The sequence below is a fragment of the Aquarana catesbeiana genome, linkage group LG10, assembly GCF_042186555.1.
Source record: "Aquarana catesbeiana isolate 2022-GZ linkage group LG10, ASM4218655v1, whole genome shotgun sequence".
Lineage (NCBI taxonomy): Eukaryota > Metazoa > Chordata > Amphibia > Anura > Ranidae > Aquarana > Aquarana catesbeiana.
Window position 1 is genome coordinate 60,575,336 of NC_133333.1, and position 25,388 is coordinate 60,600,723.

At 41.0% G+C, this 25,388-nt stretch overlaps 1 protein-coding gene across 2 annotated transcripts in view; it reads right to left on the minus strand.

Moving 5' to 3' along the window:
• Positions 1-9,492: 9,492 nt before the first annotated feature.
• MED25 (mediator complex subunit 25) overlaps positions 9,493-25,388 on the minus strand; it is a 328,200-nt gene continuing 312,304 nt past the window's right edge. For both annotated transcript variants that reach the window (XM_073602256.1, XM_073602257.1), the window contains 3 exons: positions 25,158-25,340; positions 14,220-14,427; positions 9,493-10,393 (listed from right to left, as the gene is read on the minus strand). In XM_073602256.1, coding sequence (XP_073458357.1) covers positions 10,287-10,393; positions 14,220-14,427; positions 25,158-25,340 — 498 coding nt within the window. In that variant the 3' untranslated portion in view covers positions 9,493-10,286. The remainder of the gene's footprint in view (positions 10,394-14,219; positions 14,428-25,157; positions 25,341-25,388) is intronic.

Below are 25,388 nucleotides of genomic sequence, written 5' to 3' on the forward strand. Positions count from 1 at the left end.
ATTTAGACTCTTGTTTAGACCTGTAGGGCCCGCTTGGTCCTGCTCACATGCTGGAGTCGACATGGGCATAACAACAAATAAACCACCCCAGTTGTGGAACAGGTAATAAAGAGTTTTATCTTAAAAGTACGTGAAGAGCTGGTGGCTGTAAACGCCCTGATATTTCTATGTCGGCAGCCATTAATAACACACACTTGGAATTTCATACACCGAGAGAATCCAAAAAGATTCTGAAAAAAGGGAATGGGTTTCGATGGTGGATTCAAAACACTTGGAGCAATTTTATCATTAAGTGAAGGGACCCCTCTAAACACTACTTGGGGTCTCAAAGGTAAAGAGGGTCTAAGAACTTTATCATTACACAACGTTACCCAACAAAATCCCATCCACAGATAAAGAGAAAGGAGAAAAAAAAAACACTCCATACCTGTGCTCACCAAACTATATTTCAATCATCACTTAGACCCTTCCAACACATTACTACCGTAGATGCTGCATATTTTCATATTTATTTCCTTCCAGAATTCTATCTCAAAATTAACTTTCCATATTATCATTAATATTCAGCGGACTTCTTAGGGAAGTTGGAGACTAACCACCATTGCCAAATTGTTACACATTTTTTAGGACACCTCCTATGTTTATATGTCAGTGCCTCTCGTCTTAAATTAAGATTAGTTGCTTTGATCCATTGATCTATCGTTGGCGGGTAATTTGATATCCATTTTTGTAATATAAGTTTGCGAGCCATATACATAGTTCACATCCACATCACTTGCATTTCAACGGGGAGGGTATCTTCCGGTATAATCCCTAGCAATGCAATTTTGAATCAAGCTGTATTTGTTTAAAACACAGGGAATTTAAAGTATCAAATACACCCTCCCAGTAGTGATGCAATTTTGGACATCGCCACAGCATATGTATAAATGTACCTATGCCAGAGGTACATCTTGGACAATTTGGTGTATTTGCTTTACCCCAAGAGTACAGTTTTAACAGTGTATAATGGAATCTATGAATGATAAATAACTGAGTCAAGCACTGTGAAGAGGATAAGGATACCCTAAATTTTTTTAATGCTTGCCTCCACTCCTCATCACTAAGTGTCTCTAAGTCTCCAATCCAGCGTCCAAAACTACCCTTTTGTGAATTAGTTATAGTTATTATTTTTATAGAAGAATATATACATTCTATGATTCCCTGTTTAGCACGTCTTGCCGATACTGCCAGAGCTAGAATTGATGAAGGATATTTTAATAAAAAGGTCTTTGCTTGACTCTGCAAAGCATGCTGCAACTGTAAATATTGAAAAAATAATTTATTGGACAAATGATACTTCACTGCCAACTTATCAAATGATTGCAAAACATAATTATCATAGAGTTGACTGAGAAGCACAATGCCAGACTTTTTCCATAAATCATTTTCAAGCTTCGCCACTTCAGGCAATTGTACATTATTCCATATGGGCATATATTGAGTGTATCCCTCATACTGAGTTTCTTGTTGACCAGTAGTCCAAATCCTATGTATCAAATAAAATGTAGGATAAGTTTTTTATAGAAGTTGTAGGCTACTATTAACTGCACTAATGGATCTATCGGCAATTGAGAAAATATAATTTGTTGTATGGGATCCTTGCAGTCTAAAATATTCCGTTCGTATAGTTGCTGAAGCCGAGATGCTAGGTAATACAACCTGGCAATAGGAACAGCCAAGCCTCCTTCATCCTTAGGTAACTGCAAAATTACCGGGGATGTTTATATCTCCAAATAAGAGCTCAAAACAAGGTATCTATTTGTTTAAAAAATTTCTGTGGTAACCATATGAGACAGTTATGTAACAAATATAATAATTGTGGCATCCATATCATCTTTATCAGATTAGCTCTCCCTATTATTGTTAAAGGCAACTTTTCCACACTTGCCCAAACTGCTTGAGTAATGGGGCAAAATTCTTCTCCACATATGTACTCACTTTCGATGCAACTTGTACCCCTAGATATTTAAATACAGAGACTACAATTTGAGCAGCAGAGGTTGGCAGATTGGTCACCAAGGGATCCACAGGCAAAATAACCGATTTGTGCCAGTTTATCGTGAAGCCTGAAAAAGAGCCATATATATTAAGGACATCACTGCCGCCAAAGAAGACATGGTGTCTCACAGAAATATAAGTGTATTGTCAGCATATAGCACAATCTTATCCTCTTCCAAAGATCTATGAAACCCAATAATATTCGATGATTGATGGACAGATGCTAAGGGTTCAAGGGCCAAGGCAAACAGCAAAGGTGATAGTGGGCATCCCTGTCTTGTTCCTCGTTGCAGTGGAAAAGGTGCCGATATATTGAGCAGCATATAGAAGTTGTATCCATCTTATAAACTGGGGTTCAAAACCAAATTTTTCTAGACAAAGCCACAAAAAATCTCATTCTATACTATCAAAACTTTTGCCGCATCGATCGACAATATAGCTCTATTACCCAAATTTTCACACGGAACCTGCAAATTAATAAATGCCTTATATTCATTGCAGTAGATCTATTTATTTATTTTATTTATTTATTTGAAACAAAACCATATTGGTTTATATGCACGATCTTAGATATTACTTTTGCCAATCTAGCAGCTAATACTTTTGCCAATAGCTTGACATCTGAATTAAGTAATGAAATTGGGCGATATGATTCAGGGTTATTAGGACTTTTATCTGGTTTAACAAAACTATTATAATTGCTTCATTCATGGACGGTAGGAGGTAACCACTTTCCAATGCTATATTAAAGACTTCCAACAATTCAGGCAACAAATCATCTCCATAAACCTTAAAGACCTCCCCCGGTAACCTGTCTGCTCCTGGGGCTTTATTATTAGGCAAACTTGCTGTGGCAATTTGAAGTTCCTCTAATGTCAAAGGCTTATCCAACATCTCCCTATTAACCGCTGATAGTTCTACTAACTTAATGGAGTTTAAAAAAGTTGCAATTCAGCCTTCTTATAGGATACTTTACTACTATATAGAATTTGATAAAAATCAAAAAAGACTAATGAAATCTCAAATGTAGTTCAGTTGAAAAGATTTGTAATTCTACTACTTGTGTCATTGGTTTCTGAGATTTTACCATTGCTGATAAAAGATGACCGTGTTTTCCCCATCCTCAAAATAAGGTTGCTGAAGGAAAAAATGTTTCTGCTCTGCTTATTTACGAGAGATATCGACGTATATCTGTTGTTTTTGTATCCACTTCTGCTGTTTCTGTGGTAGGGTTTGCTATATATTGGAGTTTGGCCTTTAAAACATCTTCAGTCACTAAGCTTTCCCAGGCCCTAGATCTTTTTTTTTTATCCTTGAAATTTGGGTGATAAACAAACTCCTCATATACGCTTTTAGTGAGCACTAATAGATCTGTGAGGATACACTGGACTTGTTAACAGTACCATAAGCCAGAATGTCAAGCATTATTTCTTTATCGTACATCACGGGACACAGAACACCATAGTATTCACTATGTGGGTATATAGGCACCTTCAGGTGATGGACACTGGTATACCCAATACAGGAAGTTCACCCCTCTTCCTACCAGGAAGTTTTTTGCCAGTGTCTAAGGTGTTGGTCACGAGTGAAGATGTGCTCTGAGGAGCTCCAGGAGGGAACCTTGCGAATAACAAGGTTTTGCCTGTAATGCCTCTCCTTGGAGGGCTGGACCCCGGGCTTTTTGGTCATGCTACATTAACTAAAGTTTTTCCTGGTGGGGTGCTATTACAGGTCCAAGAGAGTGGAACCCCGATGAAAAGGGACCCAGTGCTCGAAGGTTTGCCAACGCAGCCCGCTGTGATGGGTGAAGGATGGATCTGTCTGTTAATTCAGCAGAATCCTGCGGTGGGGATAAGGTAAGGGAAGAAGCCTAGGAACTATAAAAGTCCACCTATGGTTTTCTTCTTTAGGGAAAAATGTTGTCATGCCTTAATTCTCCACTAGAGAGAGTATGTGCACATACCTTAATCTGTTGTCTTCACTTCAGCTCAGTGTCAGTCTGTGTGTGGCCGCAGCAGCTTCCTATTATGACTCGAGCATTTGAGGAGGTAGATGAAACACATCCATTACCACCACAACTCCTACAGGCCCAAATAGTAGTAATACCCAAACCTGGTAAAGACCACTCCAAATGCAGACAATTATAGGCCCATATCTCTTAAACATTGACCTCAAACTATTCTCCAAAATAATAGCTACCCGATTAGCCCCCCTACTCCCAACTCTAGTTCATAGCGATCAAGTAGGATGCATACCAGGCCGTGAAGCTAGGGATAACACCACAATAACCCTTCACCTCATAACATACGCTCAACACCACAACATCCCCACATGCTAACTAGCATGCGAAGCAGAGAAGGCATTTGATAGGGTAAGTTGGCCTTTTCTACAAGCATCACTGCTTCAAATAGGTCTGGGCCCAAAGTTATTAACCACTTGCTTACAGGGCACTTAAACCCCCCTCCTATCCAGACCAATTTTCAGCTTTCAGCACTGACGCACTTTGAATGACAATTGCGCGGTCATACAACACTGTACCCAAATGAAATTTTTATCATTTTTTCCCCACAAATAGAGCTTTCTTTCGGTGGTATTTGATCACCTCTGTGGTCTTTACTTTTTGTTAAAAAAAAATGTAAAAAACTGAATTTAAAAAAAAAAAAAAAAATTTTTTTATTTTTTTATATTTTGTTATAAAAATTTTTTAAAACGGGTCATTTTTCTCCTTCATTGATGTACGTTGATGAGGCAGCAGTGATGGGCACTGATGGGCGGCAGTGATGGGCAGCACTGCCAGGTGGCACTGATTGGCACTACAGGTGGGCATTGATAGGTGGCACTTGTGGGCACTGATAGGTGGCACTGATGAGGCAGATGTGCCTCTTCCACTTGGGGACCAATGTCCCTGACATCCGAGCCGGTGATCGGCTTTTTTTTCTACTCGCGCTGTCAGCGTGAGTAAAAAAAAAACAAAACGATTACCGATCTGTTGTTTACATCATGTGATCAGCTGATCACATGGTAAGGGGCCGGGACCGGCCCCTTACTCGGATCGGTGATCAGCCGAGTCTCAGTGACTCGGTGATCACAGCGCGCCCTCCCGGGAATTCAAGTCCGCTCTGTGGCTGTCATTCGGCCATAGCGCGGATGCGTAGTGGTTAAACAAAATCATGTCACTTTATTCCAAACCATCGGCTAAAGGTGACTGCCAACGGGGAATCCTCGAAACCATTCGAGATCAGAAATGGTACAAGACGCCCGTTTTCGCCATTATTATTTGCGCTTACTGTAGAACAGTTGGCCCAGGCCATTCGAAGTAATGACTCCATACACGGTATCCCCACCCCCTCAGCTCACCGCAAGCTATCACTCTATGCAGATGACCTACTCCTATATGTCACTCAACCGCAGATTACCATTCCTGCATTACTCCAAGAGCTTGACTGCTTTGGAGTGCACAGCAATCTTAAATTGAATATCACCAAAACTGAGGCCCTGAATATCTCCCTCAATCCTACTACAGCATCCCTAATACAGAAACAATTCCCATTCCATTGGCAATCACGTTCAATTAAATACTTAGGGACAGATTCCTAGGGAACTACAGGACATATACACCCTGAACTACAGTCCTTTGTTGAATAAAATCCGATGATCCCTGGAATCTTGGCATCAAAATGGATATTCTCCCCAAATTACTTTATCTATTTCAAACATTACCCATACTCCTTCTCAAAGCTTTCTTCCTCATGCTTCGCTCCCTGGCAGTCAATTTCATCTGGCAACACCACCCCCCCAGACTTAAACACAAAATACTGTGTGCCCCCAAAATTCAAGGAGGCATTGGTCTCCCGGACTTTCAATTATATCACTCATCGGCCATAATCTCAAGACTTCTCGAATGGTTCCCATGACCCTTAACCAAACCATCCACGATCATCGAACAGGACATGGCACAGGTAGACTTTAGAGCTCTTTTATGGGGATACAATGCTACATACCGCATAACTGATGGAATATCCCCTCTGACAACAGCGGCGCTAACCACATCGTATGGCAAACAAGCCACCTTCGCCCTATCCACAGATTCTAACCCCTCTTACATCCTTATTTGATAACCCAGCACTCCCGACCTACAGAACTCGGGGACAGTGTGGTCCATATACAGCCAGGCAATTTGTTCACTCTTTCACAGTCCAATTCCACCCGCAACAGGACACCCAATCCCCCTCCTCGATTCACTGGCTATGTTATCCCTGACACATAACATAGTAAGACGCTTCATCTCTCCGGACTAGTCCACAGACCACTCATGAACATTTGCAGATATGTGTAGTCTCTCTCAGACCCCCAAACACCCCCTGTCTCTGATTTACAAAGACATAAAATCCCATGCATATAACTCACTGCCTAATTTTATGCAAAAATGGTCCAGGGACTTGGGTCTGGAGATAACCCCGGAACAATGGCTCACCTAAGTTACACTCGCACACAAATCATCCATATCTGGGTTCTCACAAGAGAAAAACTACAAACTATTATCACGATGGTATAGGGATCCAGTCACTGTGAACAAGATGTACCCAGATACGTCCGACGTGCTGGCGCTGTCACGGAGAAAAAGGCTGCTATATTCACATCTGGTGGGAGTGCGACCGAGTTTGCCCTTTTAGGGACAAGGTATTTATAATGACTTATATGATGTATCTCTAGTGCCCTCCCCCAAGATGGCCCTCTTATCCATACTATCAGCTCTCACAAGAAAAGCCTCCTCAGGTTCTTCTTGTCCGTAGCCCGTCATATCATTTACCAATTTTGGAAAACCGAAACCATCCCCCCTATTACCAGATGGATAGACACCCTTAATGACGCCATGCTTATGGAAGAGATACAAGCAAAGCTGGGAGACACTTGGGACAAACACAAACTACTATGGTACCCATGGATTCACCATTCCTCCTCGGACCTCCTCCTCAATAAAGTGTCTACTTGAGGACCAGGCCCCATATATATTTAATATGGAGAAAGAGTTATTAATTACTAATGAAAATGATTAGACACTCCTATATGGCTTAATCTACGAGTAATTAAAATGCTATTAATCTCTTTCTGCTGAGCCCCCTTCCCTTTCCCAGATCACCACTCCCCTCTTATGCTTCCCTTCCCCACCCAACAGTTTGAACATAAATTGTATATTCCAGGCGGTGCCCTAAGACAGATGGCACTTCATGGTTAGGTCTTATATTGTAAAGAACTGTTCTAAACATTCATATATTTGTAAGATATAATGTTCTAATGTAATGTTGAGCAGTATGTGAGAACCGCTCCCCCCCCCCCCCCTTTTTTTTTATCAATGCTTAATTTGTGTTATTTTTGTATTTTAAAAATTTTAAATAAAAACTATATTCAACCTTAATTTGTTCATAAACGACCTGGAGGATGGGGTAAACAGTTCAATCTCTGTATTTGCGGACGATACTAAGCTAAGCAGGGCAATAACTTCTCTGCAGGATTTGGAAACTTTGCAAAAAGATCTGAACAAATGAATGGGGTGGGCAACTACATGGCAAATGAGGTTCAATGTAGAAAAATGTAAAATCATATTTTTGCCACGCAAATGCATTAATGCAATCTATACACTGGGGGGGGGGGGGGAGAACCTCCGGGGGAAACTAGGATGGAAAAGGACCTGGGGGTGCTAGTAGATGATAGCCTTAGCAATGGCATGCAATGCCAAGCTGCTGCTAACAAAGCAAACAGAATATTGGCATGCATTAAAAAGGGGATTAATTGCAGAGATAAAATGATAATTCTCCGCTCTACAAGATTCTGGTCCGGCCGCACCTAGAGTATTCTGTCCAGTTCTGGGCACCAGTCCTTAGGAAGGATGTACTGGAAATGGAGCGAGTTCAAAGAAGGGCAACAAAGCTAATAAATGGTCTGGAGGATATTAGTTATGAGGAAAGGTTGCGAGCATTGAACTTATTCTCTCTGAAGAAGAGACGCTTGAGATGGGATATGATTTCAATATACAAATACCATACTGGTGACCCCACAATAGGGATAAAACTTTAGTTTAACAAGGCTTGTGGCCACTCATTCAAATTAGAAGAAAAGAGGCTTAACCTTAAACTACGTAGAGGGTTCTTTACTGTAAGAGCGGCAAGGATGTTTAATTCCCTTCCACAGGTGGTGGTCACAGCGGGGGGCATCAATAGTTTCAAAAAACTATTAGATAAGCACCTGAACGACCACAACATACAGGGATATACAATGTAATACTGACATATTATCACACACATAGGTTGGACTTGATGGACTTGTGTCTTTTTTCAACCTCGCCTACTATGTAGCACAAATTTTGAGTTCCTGTTTAATTTTTTTTAAAATTTTCATTCATTAATCTTTTATTCTGGAAGTGCGTTTTTTCTCCCATATAAACATTTTATAATGTTTTATGTTTTTTCTTCTGTGTTATAATGAAAAAACTTAATAAAAAAGTAGAGGCTCTTGTGAAAGAGGGTTTTGGAATCTACCACGTGTTAAGAGGAACCTTCCCTAATGTCACATCTTTAATGCAGAGATGGCTGTATTAAATTTATTAGTTATCTGAGAAATTGTGACAGTTGCAGAAAAATCTCTTTGCCAGGTAGGCTGCTTGTTGAGTGCCTGAAACAGAACTAGAGACGGATGCAAGGAAAGCTTGAGATTGAGTGTTGTGGGGCCTTCACTGATCGAAAGGAAAACCTGAGTTTTTGCCATGGTTTCTTTTTGCCTGATTTCCTGCCATAGCTAGGGGTAAGGGTAATTCCCTGTGGGGTACTCACTGAATAGTGTGCGGGATATAGGGTGCAAAGGAGAATGCAACAGGGCTTGGACTGTTCTGTAACAAAGTCCTCATGGCGAAAGTGTGGGAAGAAGCACCTGACTACTTAAAAGGGCTCTAGAGTTGTTTGACGGTAAAGTGAACAACCTGTGGTGTGATGTAGCACCTGGCCATTTCACCTAAAACTAAGCTGAGTGATTGTGTTTTAGCGCCAAGTTTTAAAAGTTTACACTGTAAAGCGAATACATTCCAAATACAGCCTTGGTTTTTACACTAACGGTCAGAGATAAAAAGGTGACCCTGTCTTACCTGTCCACAACACTGGTCTCTATATTGGCTCCAGGCTTTGCCCATTACAGTGGGCATGCAACCAGAGGGATGTTCAGGGTCTGGGTTTCATAGGGGCGAACCATGATCCTGGACCTGTATACGGTAGTACCCAGCAGCTGACCACACGTATTGCACAAAGTGCTGAGGTGAGCGACCACGAAGGATCCAGTGCCCAAAGCAACGTTACAGTCCATCCCCCATTTCATAATATACACATTTTAAAGCAGACAAATGTTTTTTGCACTCTCCATAAAACATCAGAAGCATGCAGGACAGTTCAAAAGACACCCAGCAAGAAACTTCTAAAATAAAGTTTAATTATTAACCATGTAGATGTATTTTTGAGTGATATATATAACAAACACCAGAAAAAAAAAAAGTTCTTTCTGTAAGACATTTTTTTTTTTTACCCATAAAACATAACCTAAACATAAGCCAAAACCTGGAAAGAGGAGAGCAGACAGCACCATATTTTGGCTTTTAGATGAGTCATGGTTAAAGTGTGAAAACTGAATGTAAACTGGCCAGGTGCTGTCTTACAGTAGATAAAGAAAGGAGCACATGTGGAATTCAAAGACTATCCTCTGAAGTCCTTTTTGGAGATTCCTGGACATTGATATCTTGATATGAAATTATAGAAGGCAAAAAATAGTCCGCTTTTGTACATAAGATGGCAGTCTACTTGGGCCTATTGCAGTTGCAATGTTTATCTGGCCGGAACTCATAAGCTTTACCAGAAAAGGGGGCTTTTCCAAGGTTTACACTTATTAGCCTGTATAGGAGGCCTTAAAATCCGTAATGCTCTGGCAGACCTGCTAGTGGCAGGACTTGTTTGATATATATTTTCAGGTCTGTAAAGATGTATGGCAGCACCTCCACTAACGAATGGTCCACAATGCTGATTTCAGAGGACTTTCAGATTTTACACATCCCAAAGGCTCTCCTGTAAAAAATTATGAGCTGAGGATTATAAATCACTTAGGAGTGCTCCTTCTCAAGTAAGTGGAAATTGTTTATATGCTGGATAATCTCTAAAGAAAGTTTAAGGAGAAAAGGGAATCACAGTTCACAGGGAAACCTTGCTTTATCTTCAGATTAGGTCCATTAGGATATCATCCTCCATGACGCTTTGAGCCTGCACCTGCTGCAGTCCTGGCTGGGGAACAGGTCCGCGAGGTCCTGTGTTCATCATTACCCCTGAAACAATATGAATTAAAGTAAACATGGGGGAATTTATAGAAAATGTTTAGTTTTTCACCAACATTCCGTGATTACCTAGTGGTTCAATTTACTCAGAAACAGAAAACTTAAAAAAAATATATAAATTGGATCACACCCAACAGATACAAAAGTTATATATTTACATACAAATGTTATCCAGCTATGTACTTAAAGTGCATGTTTACAAAACATTTTAAAGTAGGTGTAAACCCACGATTCAAAAAAACAAAAAACAAAAAAAAAAAACCCTGCAAGACAAAGGCATAATGATCTAGTATACATAGCATACTAGTTCATTACAAATTACTTACCTTAGATCGAAGCCCCCACAGTACCCCGCTCCGGCCACATCGCTCCCGGAGTTACTTCCGGGTATCGTGGGCTCCGGCGCTGTGACTGGCCGGAGCCGCGATGACGTCACTCATGCATGCGTGCGGGAGCCGCCAGTAATGGCACACTCACTGAAGCAACGGCACGTATGTGCCATTACTTCAGTGCACATGCAGATACAGGGGATATCTCCTAAACCGTGCAGGTTTAGGAGATATCCGGGGTAGCTACAGGTAAGCCTTATTATAGGCTTACCTGTAGCAAAAAGTGGTTGCAAAGGGTTTACAACCACTTTAATCCTTTTAAATAAAGAAGGGAAGGATTAGACCATCTGTCATGTTTTTTAATGCTCTCTGTGTGTGTCCTCTGAGGGGATTCATCCCATTATTTTTCTTGATGAGAAAGCAAGAGGAAACATTTAGAGTTGTCACTAGAGCAAGAGGTGAAGGTCTAAGATGCTATTTCTCCTTACTTTGGGGATATTTCCTTTCATTTCATGCTGCATTTATAGGACAGAAAGTGAAATCGCCCCCAAAGGGCCACAGAAAAGAAAAATTGATAGGAGTGTTAACCTCCCTTATTATGTCCAAAATGGATACTTTTTTCTTTACATAGACTATACACATATCACAGAGTTATAGTCTTCAAAAATATTTCCGTCTATGGCTAGTGTTGGTGAGTTCACTCATGTAAACGTCTGCCTAATGTGACAAGAGGAAGAGGACTCCTAAAAACAGGTGTAACATGCTGCAATAGATGGAGTTAGCCTTAACATCTAAGTATATATGCATGCATATATCACAAATCCTAAAACAGCACATAATAAAATTGCTTCATGAATATCACTTGTCTAAACTGAATTAGAAATGTTAAGAGGTAATTTATAATTTACATAGTATAGCAGCAGATAAAAAAAAGATATATGAATTGTAAAAATATTCCTAAATGACATCAAAATAAACTGTGCAAAAAAGTACCGTATTTATCAGCGTATAACACACACTTTTTTCCCCTTAAAATCAAGGGAAAATCGCGGGTGCGTGTTATACGCCGAACCGCTGCCTCAGAGGGGAAGGAGAGAACTCAGTGCCGCTGAAATAGACAGAGCCGAGTGTACCGTGCACTCGGCTAGACTCGGCTCCACTCGCAGTCCCGCCATTGGACCGGTGTTGTGTCCATCATAGGACCCGGGCCAAGGGGTGGGACTATGAGAGGAGCCGAGAGGAGCCGAATACACAGGACATCCGGCTCTGTCTATCTCGGCGGAGCAACAATTTAAAAAACGATCATGCTGCAATTTGGGGCAAGGCTGCAGATGGACGGTGATCATGATAAAATTTGGGGGCAAGGCTGCAGATGGACAGTGATCATGCTGAAATTTGGGGCAAGGCTGCAGATGGACAGTGATCATGCTGCAATTTGGGGCAAGGCTGCAGATGGACAGTGATTATTCTGCAATGATGGGCAAGGCTGCAGATGGACACTGATAAGGCTTCATTGATGGGCATTTAAAATGTAAGTTTTTTTTTCCTTAAACTTCTCTCCTAAATGTTTTTTTCCTTAAACTTCCCTCTTAAATTTGGGGTGCATGTTATACACCCATAAATACGGTATTTAAAAATCATTAGGCAACCTAGCTGCTGGAAGAACACGAATTGGCTACTAAAATGTATTAACCACTTGCCGACCGGGCCATAGCCGAAAGACGGCTACAGCGCGGTTGGCCAATTCTGGGAGGACGTACTATGATGGCGCATCATGGATCGGGGTAAAGGGCCAATGACAGTGGCCCTTTACCACGTGATCGATCCATCCGACGGATCGATCACTTGTTAACAAACTGACACATGTCCGGTTCAGCTTTCTCCTCTCCTCACGGCGATCGGTACAGTGTGCGAGGAGAGGAGGGAGCGGGTGCAGCAGCGCGAGTGGGCTGTCTCTGGAGTGGGCACAGCGCTGCCCATTTATACCCCATCCATGCCCATCCATGCCCTCATTCATGCCTCAAACATGCTTTATTCGTGCTTAAACATGCCCATCCTGCTCATCCATACCTCATCCGTGCCTCATCCATGCCACATACGTGCTAATCCATACCTCATCAGTGCTCATCCTGACAGTGCTCCCTGCATGTTGGGCCTCTGTATGTGGTCCCATACATGTGGTATTGCATACTCAGGAGTAGCAGAATGTATTTTGTGGTGTAAATTTGGTATGTACATGCTATGTGTTAGAAATGGCTTATAAATTGATCACTTTGTGTAAAAAAAAAATGCATTTTCATTTTCTTTCCACATTTTCCAAAAACTTGTGAAAAAAATAACACGTTCAAAAGACTCAATGGGGTCATTTTGTGGGCGTTTGCATTGTCCTGGTGCTCCAGGGCCCTCAAAAGTGTAATAGTCAAGAAATTAAATGTGTAATTTATGTCCCTAGAACACCTGGCGCACATGTGGTATCGCCATACTCAGGACGAGTAGCAGAATGTGTTTTGGGGTGTAGTTGCAAGTATGCATATGCCATGTGAGAGAAATAACCTGTTAATATGACAATTTTGTGAAAAAAAAAAAAAAATAATCTTCATTTTGCAAAGAATTGCGGGAAAAAAATACAACTTCAACTCACCATGCCTCTTACTAAATACCTTGGAATGTCTACTTTTCAAAAAGGGGTAATTTGGGCCACTGTCATTGGCCCTTTACCCCGATCCATGATGCGCCATCATAGTACGTCCTCCCAGAATTGGCCAACCGCGCTGTAGCCGTCTTTCGGCTATGGCCCGGTCGGCAAGTACTTTCCTGGCTTGTTAGTGTCTCAAGAGATTAGAAAGGTCATGAGTACATCAGGTGTGATCAATTTTCAGTGATTGGCACCATATACACGGAGCATGGTTATATTTGCCAAAGATATGTAGCAGTATATATTTTGGACAAAATTTATGAAGAAAAATGACTAAATTTGCAAAAGTGCATTTTTTTAAACAAAATTTTCAGTCTTTTTTCATTTATAGCGCAAAAAATAAACCCAGTGGTGATTACCACCAAAAGAAAGCTCTATTTGTGTGAAAAAGAGGACAAACATGTCATATGGGTACATGACTGAGAAATTGTCATTCAAAATGTGAGAGCACTGAAAGCTGAAAATTGGCCTGGTTAGGAAGGGAATATATAAGTGCCCAGTGGGCAAATGGTTAAACACCACACAAAAATATTTTTTCATACTTTTTTGCACATTTTTTCATGTGATTTAGGTACTGTATATTTTTACATTTGATCCCCAGGGATCCTTGTAGAGCTAATTTGGAAACAGTTGCGCATTTGCTTTTCTCTGAATCAAAGCTGCAGTTATTGAGAGGTTAAATTTGATGACTAGATAGACATCTGTTATTTTTCAACCTTATTATGCAAATAATATTACAAGCTAAGCGCTAAGCTATATTACCTCAATACTAGAAGAAGCTTTGAAATGTTACCTGGCATAGGTGCTCGTTGTGCCATCTGATTGCCCCACTGTTGAGTTGGTGCTTGGTGCATAAGTGACTGTCCTGGCATCTGCAGCTGTGACTGTCCAGGGGCTTGGTGCTGCATCTGTTGCCCCAAAGCTTGGTGGGGGAGCATGCCCTGTGCTGCCTGCTGCATGTGGTGCAAAGGCTGCTGGGTCTGAGGAACGCTGGGCTGTGGCTGCAAGACAGGGCACAAGTTATTGCTTTCAAACAAATTAAAACTAAACCGTGATTCAGAGTCATTTTTATTTTAACATGCTTACACTGACAACATTTTAAAGTTTTATATTTTTTAAACATTTAACACATAAAAAGGCTTGTAGCATTAGGAGTCAGATAAAATGCAATAAAATTGAAATAGTTATCTCCATTCAGGCCTACCCCGGCTAAAATTGACCATACATTAATTGAAATTCGGCCAGTTGCGCAAAGACCAGCCCGAGTTTTGATCCATGTACAATGCTGTGAAAAAGTATTTGCCCCCTTTCTGATTTGTTTGCATATTTGTCGCACTTAAATTAGTCAGATCATCAAACAAATTTTATCATTGCACAAAGATAACCCGAGTAAATACAAAATGCAGTTTTTAAATGATGGTTTCATTTTTTAAAGCCAAAAAAACTGTCAAAACCTGCCTGGCTTTATAGGAAAAAGTAACTGCCCCCCTAAACCTAATGACTGGTTGTGCCACCCTTGGCGTCAACAACTGCAATCAAGCGCTTGCGATAACTCGCAATGAGTCTTTCACGTTGTTGTGGAGCAATTTTGGCCCACTCTTCTTTGCAGAATTGTTTAATTCAGACACATTGGAGAGTTTTCCAGCATGAATGGCCTGTGTAAGGTTAATGGGATTTAAGTCCAGGCTTTGACTAGGCCACTCCAAAACCTAAATTTTGCTTTATTTGAACCATTTGGAGGTGGACTTGCTGTTGTGTTTTGGATCATTGTCCTCCTGCATAACCTAAGTGCACTTGAGCTTGAGGTCACGAACTGATGGCCGGACATTCTCCTTTAAGATTTTCTGGTTGAGCTCAGAATTCATGGTTCCATCAACTATGGTAAGTCGTCCAGGTCCTGAAGCTGCAAAGCAACCCCAGACTATCAAGCAACCACCACGTCTTGACTGTTGGTATGACGTTCTTGTTATGAAATGCTGTATTCGTTTTGTGCCAGATGTAACAGGATGCACAACTTCTTTTATGACCTCCTGGAAGAGTCGTCGTCGTGCTCTTGGAGTCTTTTTGGTTGGCTGGCCACTCCTGGTAAGGTTCACCACTGTTCCAAGTTTTCTCCATTTGTGGATAATGGCTCTCACCGTAGTTCGCGGGCATCCCAAAGCCTTAGAAATGGCTTTGTAATTCTTTCCAGACTGATAAATGTTAATGACTGTATTTCTTATCTGTTCTTGAATTTCTTTAGATCACGGCATGATGTGTTGCTTTTTAAAGACATTTTAGCGTGCTTCACTTTGTCAGACAGCTTCTATTTAAGTGGTTTTTGATTAAACGGGTCTGGCAGTAATCAGGCCTTGGTGTGGTAAGTGAAATTTAACTTAGCTTTCCAAAAAATTGGAATTAATCACAGTTCATTCATGATTCAGCATGGGAGGGGGCAATTACTTTTTCACATAGGGCCAGGCAGGTTTGAACAGATTTTTTCCCTTAATACATTAAATAATAATTTAAAAACTGCATCTTGGATTTACTCGGGTTATCTTTGTTTAAAATTAAAATGTGTTTGATGATCTGAATCATTTAAGTATGAGAAATATTCAAAAAAAAAAAAAAAAAAATCAGGAAGGGGCAAATACTTTTTCACAGCACTGTATATACATCCTCGTTGTACAGAAGTCAATACTGATTGACTTCTGTACAATGAGCCTGTCTGATAAATACAGCACTGATCAGTGTATTCTGATGGCAGGGAAGTCTCCCCGACGTCAGCATACCATAGCTCAGCGGGGGAGATTTCACCATTAATCTCAAATGTGTGGTTGGGGAAATCAGGTAAGATTTCTTCATTCAACCCGCTGGTTGAACAAAAAAAACATAATATAACCATCTATAACTATAACCATCTTAAGCGAGTCCTATGATAACTCACTCAATTCAGTGAACCTATTTAGGCCCCTTTCCATTTATCCCTATGGACAGGTGGGTGGGTTTAAACAGACTTGTGTTCGTTTACATCCCCCTCCCTCTGGGTCAAATTGGGTCCACTAAAAATAAATAAAAAAACAGAAGGGGACTCTGTATTTTTCCATTTAGAGCAGATCAGAGGTAGATGGGGGTAAATGGACAGCAGAGACCATTTATTCCCAGCCACTCACAGAGCAGAGCAGGCTCAGTCTGTCTGCTTTGCATAAACTGTATGGAAATGGATGTTTCACCCGCCTACTGTGCTCAAATCAGCATGGCTCACAGGTCCCCTGTTGATAGGAATGCAATCTGCCCTGTTTCAAAGAGGCCTAAAGCTGAACTTTATCTACAGACAAGTACATCCCGAAATGGATCTCTCACCTCATCTTACTGAAATAATTCCTGTACAGACCACATTTACTCAAAATGGCTCTTTAGGCGCTGTGCAACCCATCACTGTGGTTTCCTTTAGGCAGTGCTAATGTCACTAGTCAGCCCTGCCCGAGAAGCATGGATGCTGTATTTAAAAAAGAAGTCTTAGGCTAGGCTAGGTTTGGCTCTGTCCACTCAGCTCTTGTGCATAGACAATTACTATTAGGAAAGCAGTTGAGGGCAGGCTGTGTACTGGCATGTATAAGTGATGCAGACAAGTAGGAATAGTGGCACAGACTCCCTGGATGTGTTCTGCATAATGTACTGCAGACAGCCCATGCAAAGTCCCACCTGGACTGTGACAAGAGACAGCTAAGTGTCAGACAGCAGCTTGACTGCAGGTTCTTTTCTATTAGCTTCCATCTTCCTTTTTCAGCTGAGCACCACTCATCTATTTCTGCCCCTACTCCTCTCCACAGTTTAGCGCTCCACAGCTCTTAGTTGTCTAAGAGCCAAGAGGTGTGCAGAAGCAGGGGGAACACTGCATTGCTTGCTTTCCCTGCTATAAGTAATGTGTTATTTGTATGTGATATTTTATTCTGTGACAATTGTACTCGTTAATCTTTACCAGTCCGTAGGCACAGGACTGGACAATTTAATTTTGCAAGGTACAGTGCCTTAAAAAAGTATTCACACCCCTTAAAACTGTCCACATTTTGTCATGCTACAACCAAAAACTTAAATTTTACAAATAAATATGTGAAAAGTGTGGCATGCATTTGTATTCAGCCGCCTTTACTGATACCCCTAACTAAAATCTAGTGGAACCAATTGCCTTCAGAAGTCCACTAATTAGTAAAAAGAGTCCACCTGTGTGTAATTTAATCTCATTATAAATACAGCTGTTCTGTGAAGCCCTTAGAGGTTTGTTAGAGAACCTCAATAAAAAAACAGCATCATGAAGGTCAAGGAACACACCAAACAGGTCAGGGATAAGTTTTGAAGAAATTTAAAGCAGGGTTAGGTTATAAAAAAATATTCCAAGCTTTGAACATCTCACGGAGCACTGTTCAATCCATTATCCGAAAATGTGGCACAACTGCAAACCTACCAAGACATGGCTGTCCACCTAAACTGACAGGCCAGGCAAAGAGAGCATTAATCAGAGAAGCAACCAAGAGGCCCACGGTAACTCTGGAGGAGCTGCAGAGATCCACAGCTCAGGTAGGAGAATATGTCCACAGGACAACTATCACTCCGCAAATCTGGCCTTTATGGAAGAGTGGCAAGAAGAAAGCTATTGTTGAAAGAAAGCCATAAGAAGTTCCATTTTCAGTTTGTGAGAAGCCACATGGGGGACACAGCAAACATGTGGAAGAGGGTGCTCTGGTCAGATGAGACCAAAATTTAACTTTTTGGCCTAAAAGCAAAATGCTATGTGTGGCGGAAAATGAACACTGCACATTACCCTGAACACACCATCCCCACCGTTGAAACATGGTGATGGCAACATGTTGTGGGGATGCTTTTCTTCAGCAGGGACAGGGAAGCTGGTCAGAGTTAATGGGAAGATAAATTGAGCCAAATACAGGGCAATCTTGGAAGAAACTGATTAGAGAATGTTAGCGTCTGCAAAAGATTTAGAGACTGGGGCGGAGGTTCGCTTTCCAGCAGGACAATAACCCTAAATATACAGCCAGAGCTACAATGGAGTGGTTTAGATCAATGCATATGCATGTGTTAGAATGACTCAGTTAAAGTCCAGACCTAAATTTAATTGAGAATCTGTGGCAAGACTTGAAATTTGCTGTTCACAGATCCTCTCCATCCAATCTAACAGAGCTTGATTTTGCAAAGAAGATTGAGCAAAAATGTCACTCTAGATGTGCAAAGCTGGTAAAAACATACCCAAAAAGACTTGCAGTTGTAATTGCAGCGAAAGGTGGTTCTACAAAGTATTGACCTCAGGGAGACTGAATACTATGCACGCCACACTTTTCAGATATTTGTAAAAAAAACATTGAAAACCATTTTATCAGTTTCCTTCCACTTCACAATTATGTGCCACTTTGTGTTGGTCTATCTCAATCACATAAAATCCCAATAAAATACATTTATGTTTTTGGTTGTAACATGACAAAATGTGGAAAATTTCAAGGGGTGTGAATATTTTTTCATGGCACTGTACCCTAATTCAATCGAAATTATATAGAAAGTCCCAGCCCTTGTGCAGACTAAGAAGATGAATAACGGAAGTGACCAGGTTCGGACCAAAAAATACTTACTGCGCATGTGCTATGCGTTCCAACATGCGTTCCACACACTTCTCCACTTTACTACCAACAGAGCCCATCACATTGTTCGACAACAGTGGCAGCGGCCATCTTACTACACCCAGCTACGTCTTGAATTTCAGAGTAATTTTAGCAATAAAGTTGAGCGTATATAAATAAATATAGTATATTTACATCGGTGAGCGTCCAGCTGGTTACAAAATGTAATATCAAAACAGCATCACAGATGTTAATATACTATATTCATTTATATACACCCACTTTATTGCTAAAATTACTCTGAAATTCAAGACGTAGCTGGGTGTAGTAAGGTGTCCGCTACTCTATCAGACTACAGATACCCGTCAGATCATGAAGTGTTTGGAATGCATAGTGCCATGGAACGCACGTTGAAACGCGTAGGGCATGCGCAGTATGTATTTTCTGGTCGGAACGTCACCTCCGTTACACAATCTGATGGGTATCGGTAATCTGATAGAACACCGGGACTAGGTAAATTAAAACAAAAAATAGAGGGACACTATGGAGGGGGAGAGGGAGGTAGGTGCTGATCTGAGTTCAGCTTTAACCTTGATGACAGACCTCCATCAAAAGGCTTATTCAGAATACCATAGTTATTAGAAACTACACAGCATTACATATACAGTGTATACAAAAAAATTTACTTCATGATTAGTTTACTGGGGACACAACAGACTACTGGATTTAAGCCCTGCCCCTCAACGGAAGAAAACCAAGCTAAAGGGTATGGAGTCTTCCTGTGAGTGCTATACCCCAGTGCACAAAAAGTAAAAGACCAGGAGCACCTAGCAGCAAACCACAGGCAAAGGTAATAGCAAGAAAACAAGGACAGAAAGGCAGGATGCGTGTCCCCATATTAAATTAATCTCTCTAACAGGCTGTAAAGCGAACCCCTACGACTTCCTTCCTACTCTGCAAATCTGGCAATAACATATAGGGGGGAAACTAAGCAATCTTACCTTTCAATTCATCAATAGCTCAGCTTGACTGAATCCGATTTAAACCAGGTCTAAATCGATCAGAAGCCAGTACTAAGGACGGTCTTTATCCTACATTGCTACACAGTGGCACATACTGTGGATGCTTTTAACCCCAGAAGGGGGAGAAGGATCTGGTGAGTGCAGCCATAATAGGAGCACAAACTAAGACATGCACGGTATGTTTACTCACTGAAAAGTCCACCAGATTAGAAAGCGTATTTCTTCACTGGCACAAGAGCACTTTATAATTTATCATTTTTAGTTATCTGATGGTTTTTTTTATTAGTTTTCATTTGAAATGGACATTGTAAAATTGTACATACAGGGGATCTGCCTGTTTTTCTAAATAGTAACTGCACTTCAGAATGTTTCGGCATGCATAGTAATTTTATTTAGTACTTTTTATCTTAACGGGCATTATATATACTGATTTTCCACACCAAGGATCACACACTTTGTTTTGTCTTTAATGTAAAGACCACACTGTATAAGTATTTTTGTTTTTATTTGGTTTCACGCAATTTATACACATTGGTAACACTTACTAACAGGAATGCTGTGAATTATCCCCTTATTTTCTAGGATGTTTCCAAAGGGAGTAGTATATATATATGTAATATATTTTATATACGTTTCTAGTATCATATCTTTAGCCACTATTTGGTAGCAGTAGAATAGCGCCACATCTACGTTGTTTTCCTTTAAATCTTACCTTTGTCCTTGTGACTTTTTCTTCAGTGTTACAATATTTACTTATTTTGCGTATGCACCGTACATTTGCATTTGTTGCAAGAAATTTGTTGCAAGAAATTTGTTGCAAGAAAAAAAAAAAAAAAAGCCTTCCTAGTGATCTTCCGAAATTACAGTTGCATGTACCCATTGTTTAGAGTGCAAGAAGTCCCTTTATCCTAGCAATCCCCACATCCAGAGCCTGAATGGTTACCTTTCAAAGCTTCTGGAGCTGCAGTTGTTGGCCCTATTTCTAGCTGCTTTCTATCACTGGCCCAAAGTGGGCTGCCACTATTTTCCCAGGAAGGCTGCCATTCCATGTACTGGCAGGTACAATGTAAATGTGAAAACCGAATACTTAGAAACAGCAAGCACAGGCAGAAAAATGCTTTCACCAGCCGTTGTCAGTCTGCTGAGCACTAATAAGAGAGAAGTGAGGGGTATTCCACTAGAGCCTGTGGTACTGCACCTGAACGGGTCCCAGGTACAGCTGCCACCTCCTTTACTGCCTCCACCATAGGCCCAAATGCTGTTGATCAGAAATCATCCCCGTAACTAGGCAGTATTGCAGCACAGACACTGCTAGGTTGAGATTCTCAGGCCTTCAAGGCTCGGATCCAGATATGGTTAACTCCTCATCAACTTTAGGCATGCAGTGTGGTATGCGACAACGGTAATCTACTGGCTGACTTCATAAATGTCTGACCCACATGGCTGGTTTTGCTCAATCTGCTAGTGCAGGTACAAGGGAAAGATGAGGAAGTTTTTGAAGTCCAGTAAAGAAAGAAGTAAGAATGCAGTACTTCACCACAGTCCTCAAAACCCAGATTGCAGAGGCCTATTCCTAAGCTGGCAACATAGAGGCACCATGTTGCCAACTGGGAACAGGGAAATGGTGAAACTTTCTTGAACCTCAGCAATTCCCTGGGGCACAGCACTTCCAGTATGCTTTATGAGTAGGTTTTAGTGTTTCAGATAGTGCTGTCACTGAGAAGCAGACCCTGCTGTCCAAATACAGTGTGGTTAGTATTTAAAGTTTAAGTGCGCTTTCAAACTATTTCATACATTGTGATGAGCGAGTTTGGGGTGGAGGAACTTAACTGGCCTGCACAGAGTCCTGATCTCAACCCGATGGAACACCTTTGGGATGAATTAAAACAGAGACTGCGAGCCAGGTCTTCTCATCCAACATCAGTTCCCATAGACACACTCCTAAACCATGTGGACAGCCTTCCCAGAAGTATTGAAGATGTTATGGCTGTAAAGGGTGGGCTAACTCAATATTGACCCCACGGACTAAGACTGGGATGCCATTTAAGTTCATGTGCATGTAAAGGCAAGGGCCCCAATACTTTTGGCAATATAGTGTATCTTTATATAAAAAGGGTGGAATTGTTTGGGACTTTAAATGAGGTATATGGTCAAACGAGCATACACCTCCATCCCTATTTATTGTTAAGCGAAAGGGGGGAATTTGGGAGTTTGAGTGAGATGTGTGTTTGGACAAAAATGAATACAAATAGATAAATTGCACTATAAAGAGGAAGTTTAGTCATATAAATGTGCTCATGGGACATGGTACATAGCAGATATGTATGCCCCTCAATACCTATGCGAGGAAATAAAACGCTACTTACCTAATCTCAGTCTTCCATCAACCAACCAAAACCTCCTCCACATTCTGAAATCCCACTATAAATCAAATAGAGAACGAAGATTCGCAGTCCAAGGACCACGGCTATGGAATACTCTACTGACCAACATCTGTATGGAAGAAAACCTCCAGGCCTTCAGGAAAAAACTCAAGACCTACCTCTTCTAACAAGCTGGATTACACAGGACAGACCAAGCACCTTGAGGCGATTCAGTTCGCATTTGCAGCGCTATACAAGTCATTCATTCATTTATGACGAGCTGATGGGCATATACTAGACATAAAATAAAAATTTCATTATTTCACATGATACATAAAATCAAAAAACAGAGTATGATGTAAACACATGATTGAATGAAAAAACTGCATTTAAAAGCTTGACGCGTTTCGTGGATGAAGTTCCACTTCTTCAGAGTGCGTATCTATAAAAAATATTCCAAATTACTCAAATGAAATTAAATAGGGTATGAGAAAACCAAACACCCCAGAGTTACTTACATAACAGTTCTAAAGTTGGTCATAGAATGCTAAAACCTGAAGGTTGAGGAAAGCTGGGAAATATCCCTGCCGGGAGCTGTGTGGGCGTATAACTGCGGGCAGCCAAGGCGGAAAACACCACAATCGAGGGGAGAGATGGGAGGTGTCCATGGTGAGTTGCATAAAGATGCCTGCAAACAGTTCCAATCTGTATGAATGTAAAATTTAGGTGATCAATGGAAAGTGTAAGGTTTGACTTACAAGGAGCATAGAGCCTGTAGTAGTGGGATCAATGTGAGAGTGAAGGGGCAGAAAGAAGTGTAGTGAAGACCACCAGAGACCCTCACACCAGAGCAAACAAAAAGTAATGGGGTAAAAGATCCTAGGATCACGACAGACAAATCCTGTCCAGAAATTCAGGAACTGGCCACCTCCCATCTCACCCCTCGATTGTGGTGTTTTCAGCCTTAGATGCCCGCAGTTATACACCCCCACAGCTGCCGGCAGGGATATTTCCCTGCTTTCCTCAACCATCATATTTTAGCATTCTATGACCAACTTTAGAGCTGTTATGTAAGTAACTCTGGGGTGTTTGGTTTTCTCCTACCCTTACATCCCTATTTAATTTCATTTGAGTAATTTAAAAGATTTTTTATAGATACGCACTCTGCACTTGCTTCTGAAGAAGTGGAACTTCATCCATGAAAAGCTTTTTTTAATGCAGTTTTTTCATGAAATCATGTGTTTACATCATACTCTGTTTTTTGATTTGTATTAAAGCTACTAAGCTAAGCAGGGCAATAATTTCTCTGCAAGATATGGAAACCTTGCAAAAAGATCTGAACAAATTAATAGGGTGGGCAACTACATGGCAAATGAGGTTCAATGTAGAAAAATGTAAAATGATGCATTTGGGTGGCAAAAATATGAATGCATTATATACAATGGGGTGAGAACCTCTGGGGGAATCTAGGATGGAAAAGGACCTGGGGGTCCTAGTAGATAGGCTCAGCAATGGCATGCAATGCCAAGCTGCTGCTAACAAAGCAAACAGAATATTGGTATGCATTAAAAAGGGGATTCATTCCAGAGATAAAACGATAATTCTCCCGCTCTACAAGACTCTGGTCTGGCCGCAGCTAGAGTATGCTATCCAGTTCTGGGCACCAGTCCTCAGGAAGGATGTGCTGGAAATGGAGCGAATTCAAAGAAAGACAACAAAGCTAATAAAGGGTCTGGAGGATATTAGTTATGAGGAAAGGTTGCGAGCACTGAACTTATTCTCTGGAGAAGAGATGCTTGCGAGGGGATATGATTTCAATTCACAAATACCGTACTGGTGACCCCACAATAGAGATAAACTTTTTTGCGGAAGGGAGTTTAGAAAAGACTCGTGGCCACTCATTAAAATTAGAAGAAAAGAGGTTTAACCTTAAACTACGTAGAGGGTTCTTTACTGTAAGTGCGGTAAGGATGTGGAATTCTCTTCCACAGGTGGAGGTCTCAGCGGGGGGGCATCGATAGTTTCAAGAAACTATTAGATAAGCACCAGAACGACCACAACATACAGGGATATACAAGGTAATTCTGACATATAATCACACACATAGGTTAGACTTGATGGACTCACTGTCTTTTTTTGACCTCACCTACCATGTAACTATGCATCGTGCAATAATGGAATTTTTATTTTATGTCTATTATATGCCCATCAGCTCGTCATATCTGCTATGTACCATGTCCTATGTGCATTTATATGAATAAACTTCCTCTTTATTGTGCAATGTATCTATTTATATTCATTTTTGTCCAAACACACATCTCACTCAAAGTCCCAAGTTCCTCCCTTTCTCTTTATATAGTGTATCTTTAGGACAGAAATGTCAGTTTTTCCCTCGTGTTCATACATGCCAGCAGTTCCCAAAACCACTTATATCAACATTTCATACAGTGAGCTTTGTTTTAATAGAATATACGGCTACTCCCAACTCTACTTTTGTGTTTTCTATGCCCGTACCCTCCAATTTATTATGCCCACACCAAATTGGACATAAATTTTGCAATACAGAAGTTAAGTTTGGTTGTGGGTGCAGGCCTGCTTAGCAATTACATGGTTACAAGCAGTCACTTCACTTTACAGTAAGCTACATTAGGGTTATGTTATATGTCCAGTCTAGAAACAGAAATGAAAAAGTGTTCTACTTTGGGTAAATTTCTTAGGCAACAAGACCATTCATACTCACTGGCTGCTGGCTGAGCAGGAGGTTGCGAAGCTGAGGGTTGGCACCAGGATTCTGAGGTCTTAACATGGCTCCCCCCTGAGGATTCTGAGACTGACCTGGAGTTTGGACTGTAGCTTGGGAGGCCTGCTGAGGCTGCTGAGTGGTGCCCTGCGGGGGCTGTTGCTGTGGCAGCCGAATATGTAACTGAAATGAGAAACCATTAAATTATTGTCAATGCTGAAAATAATACTT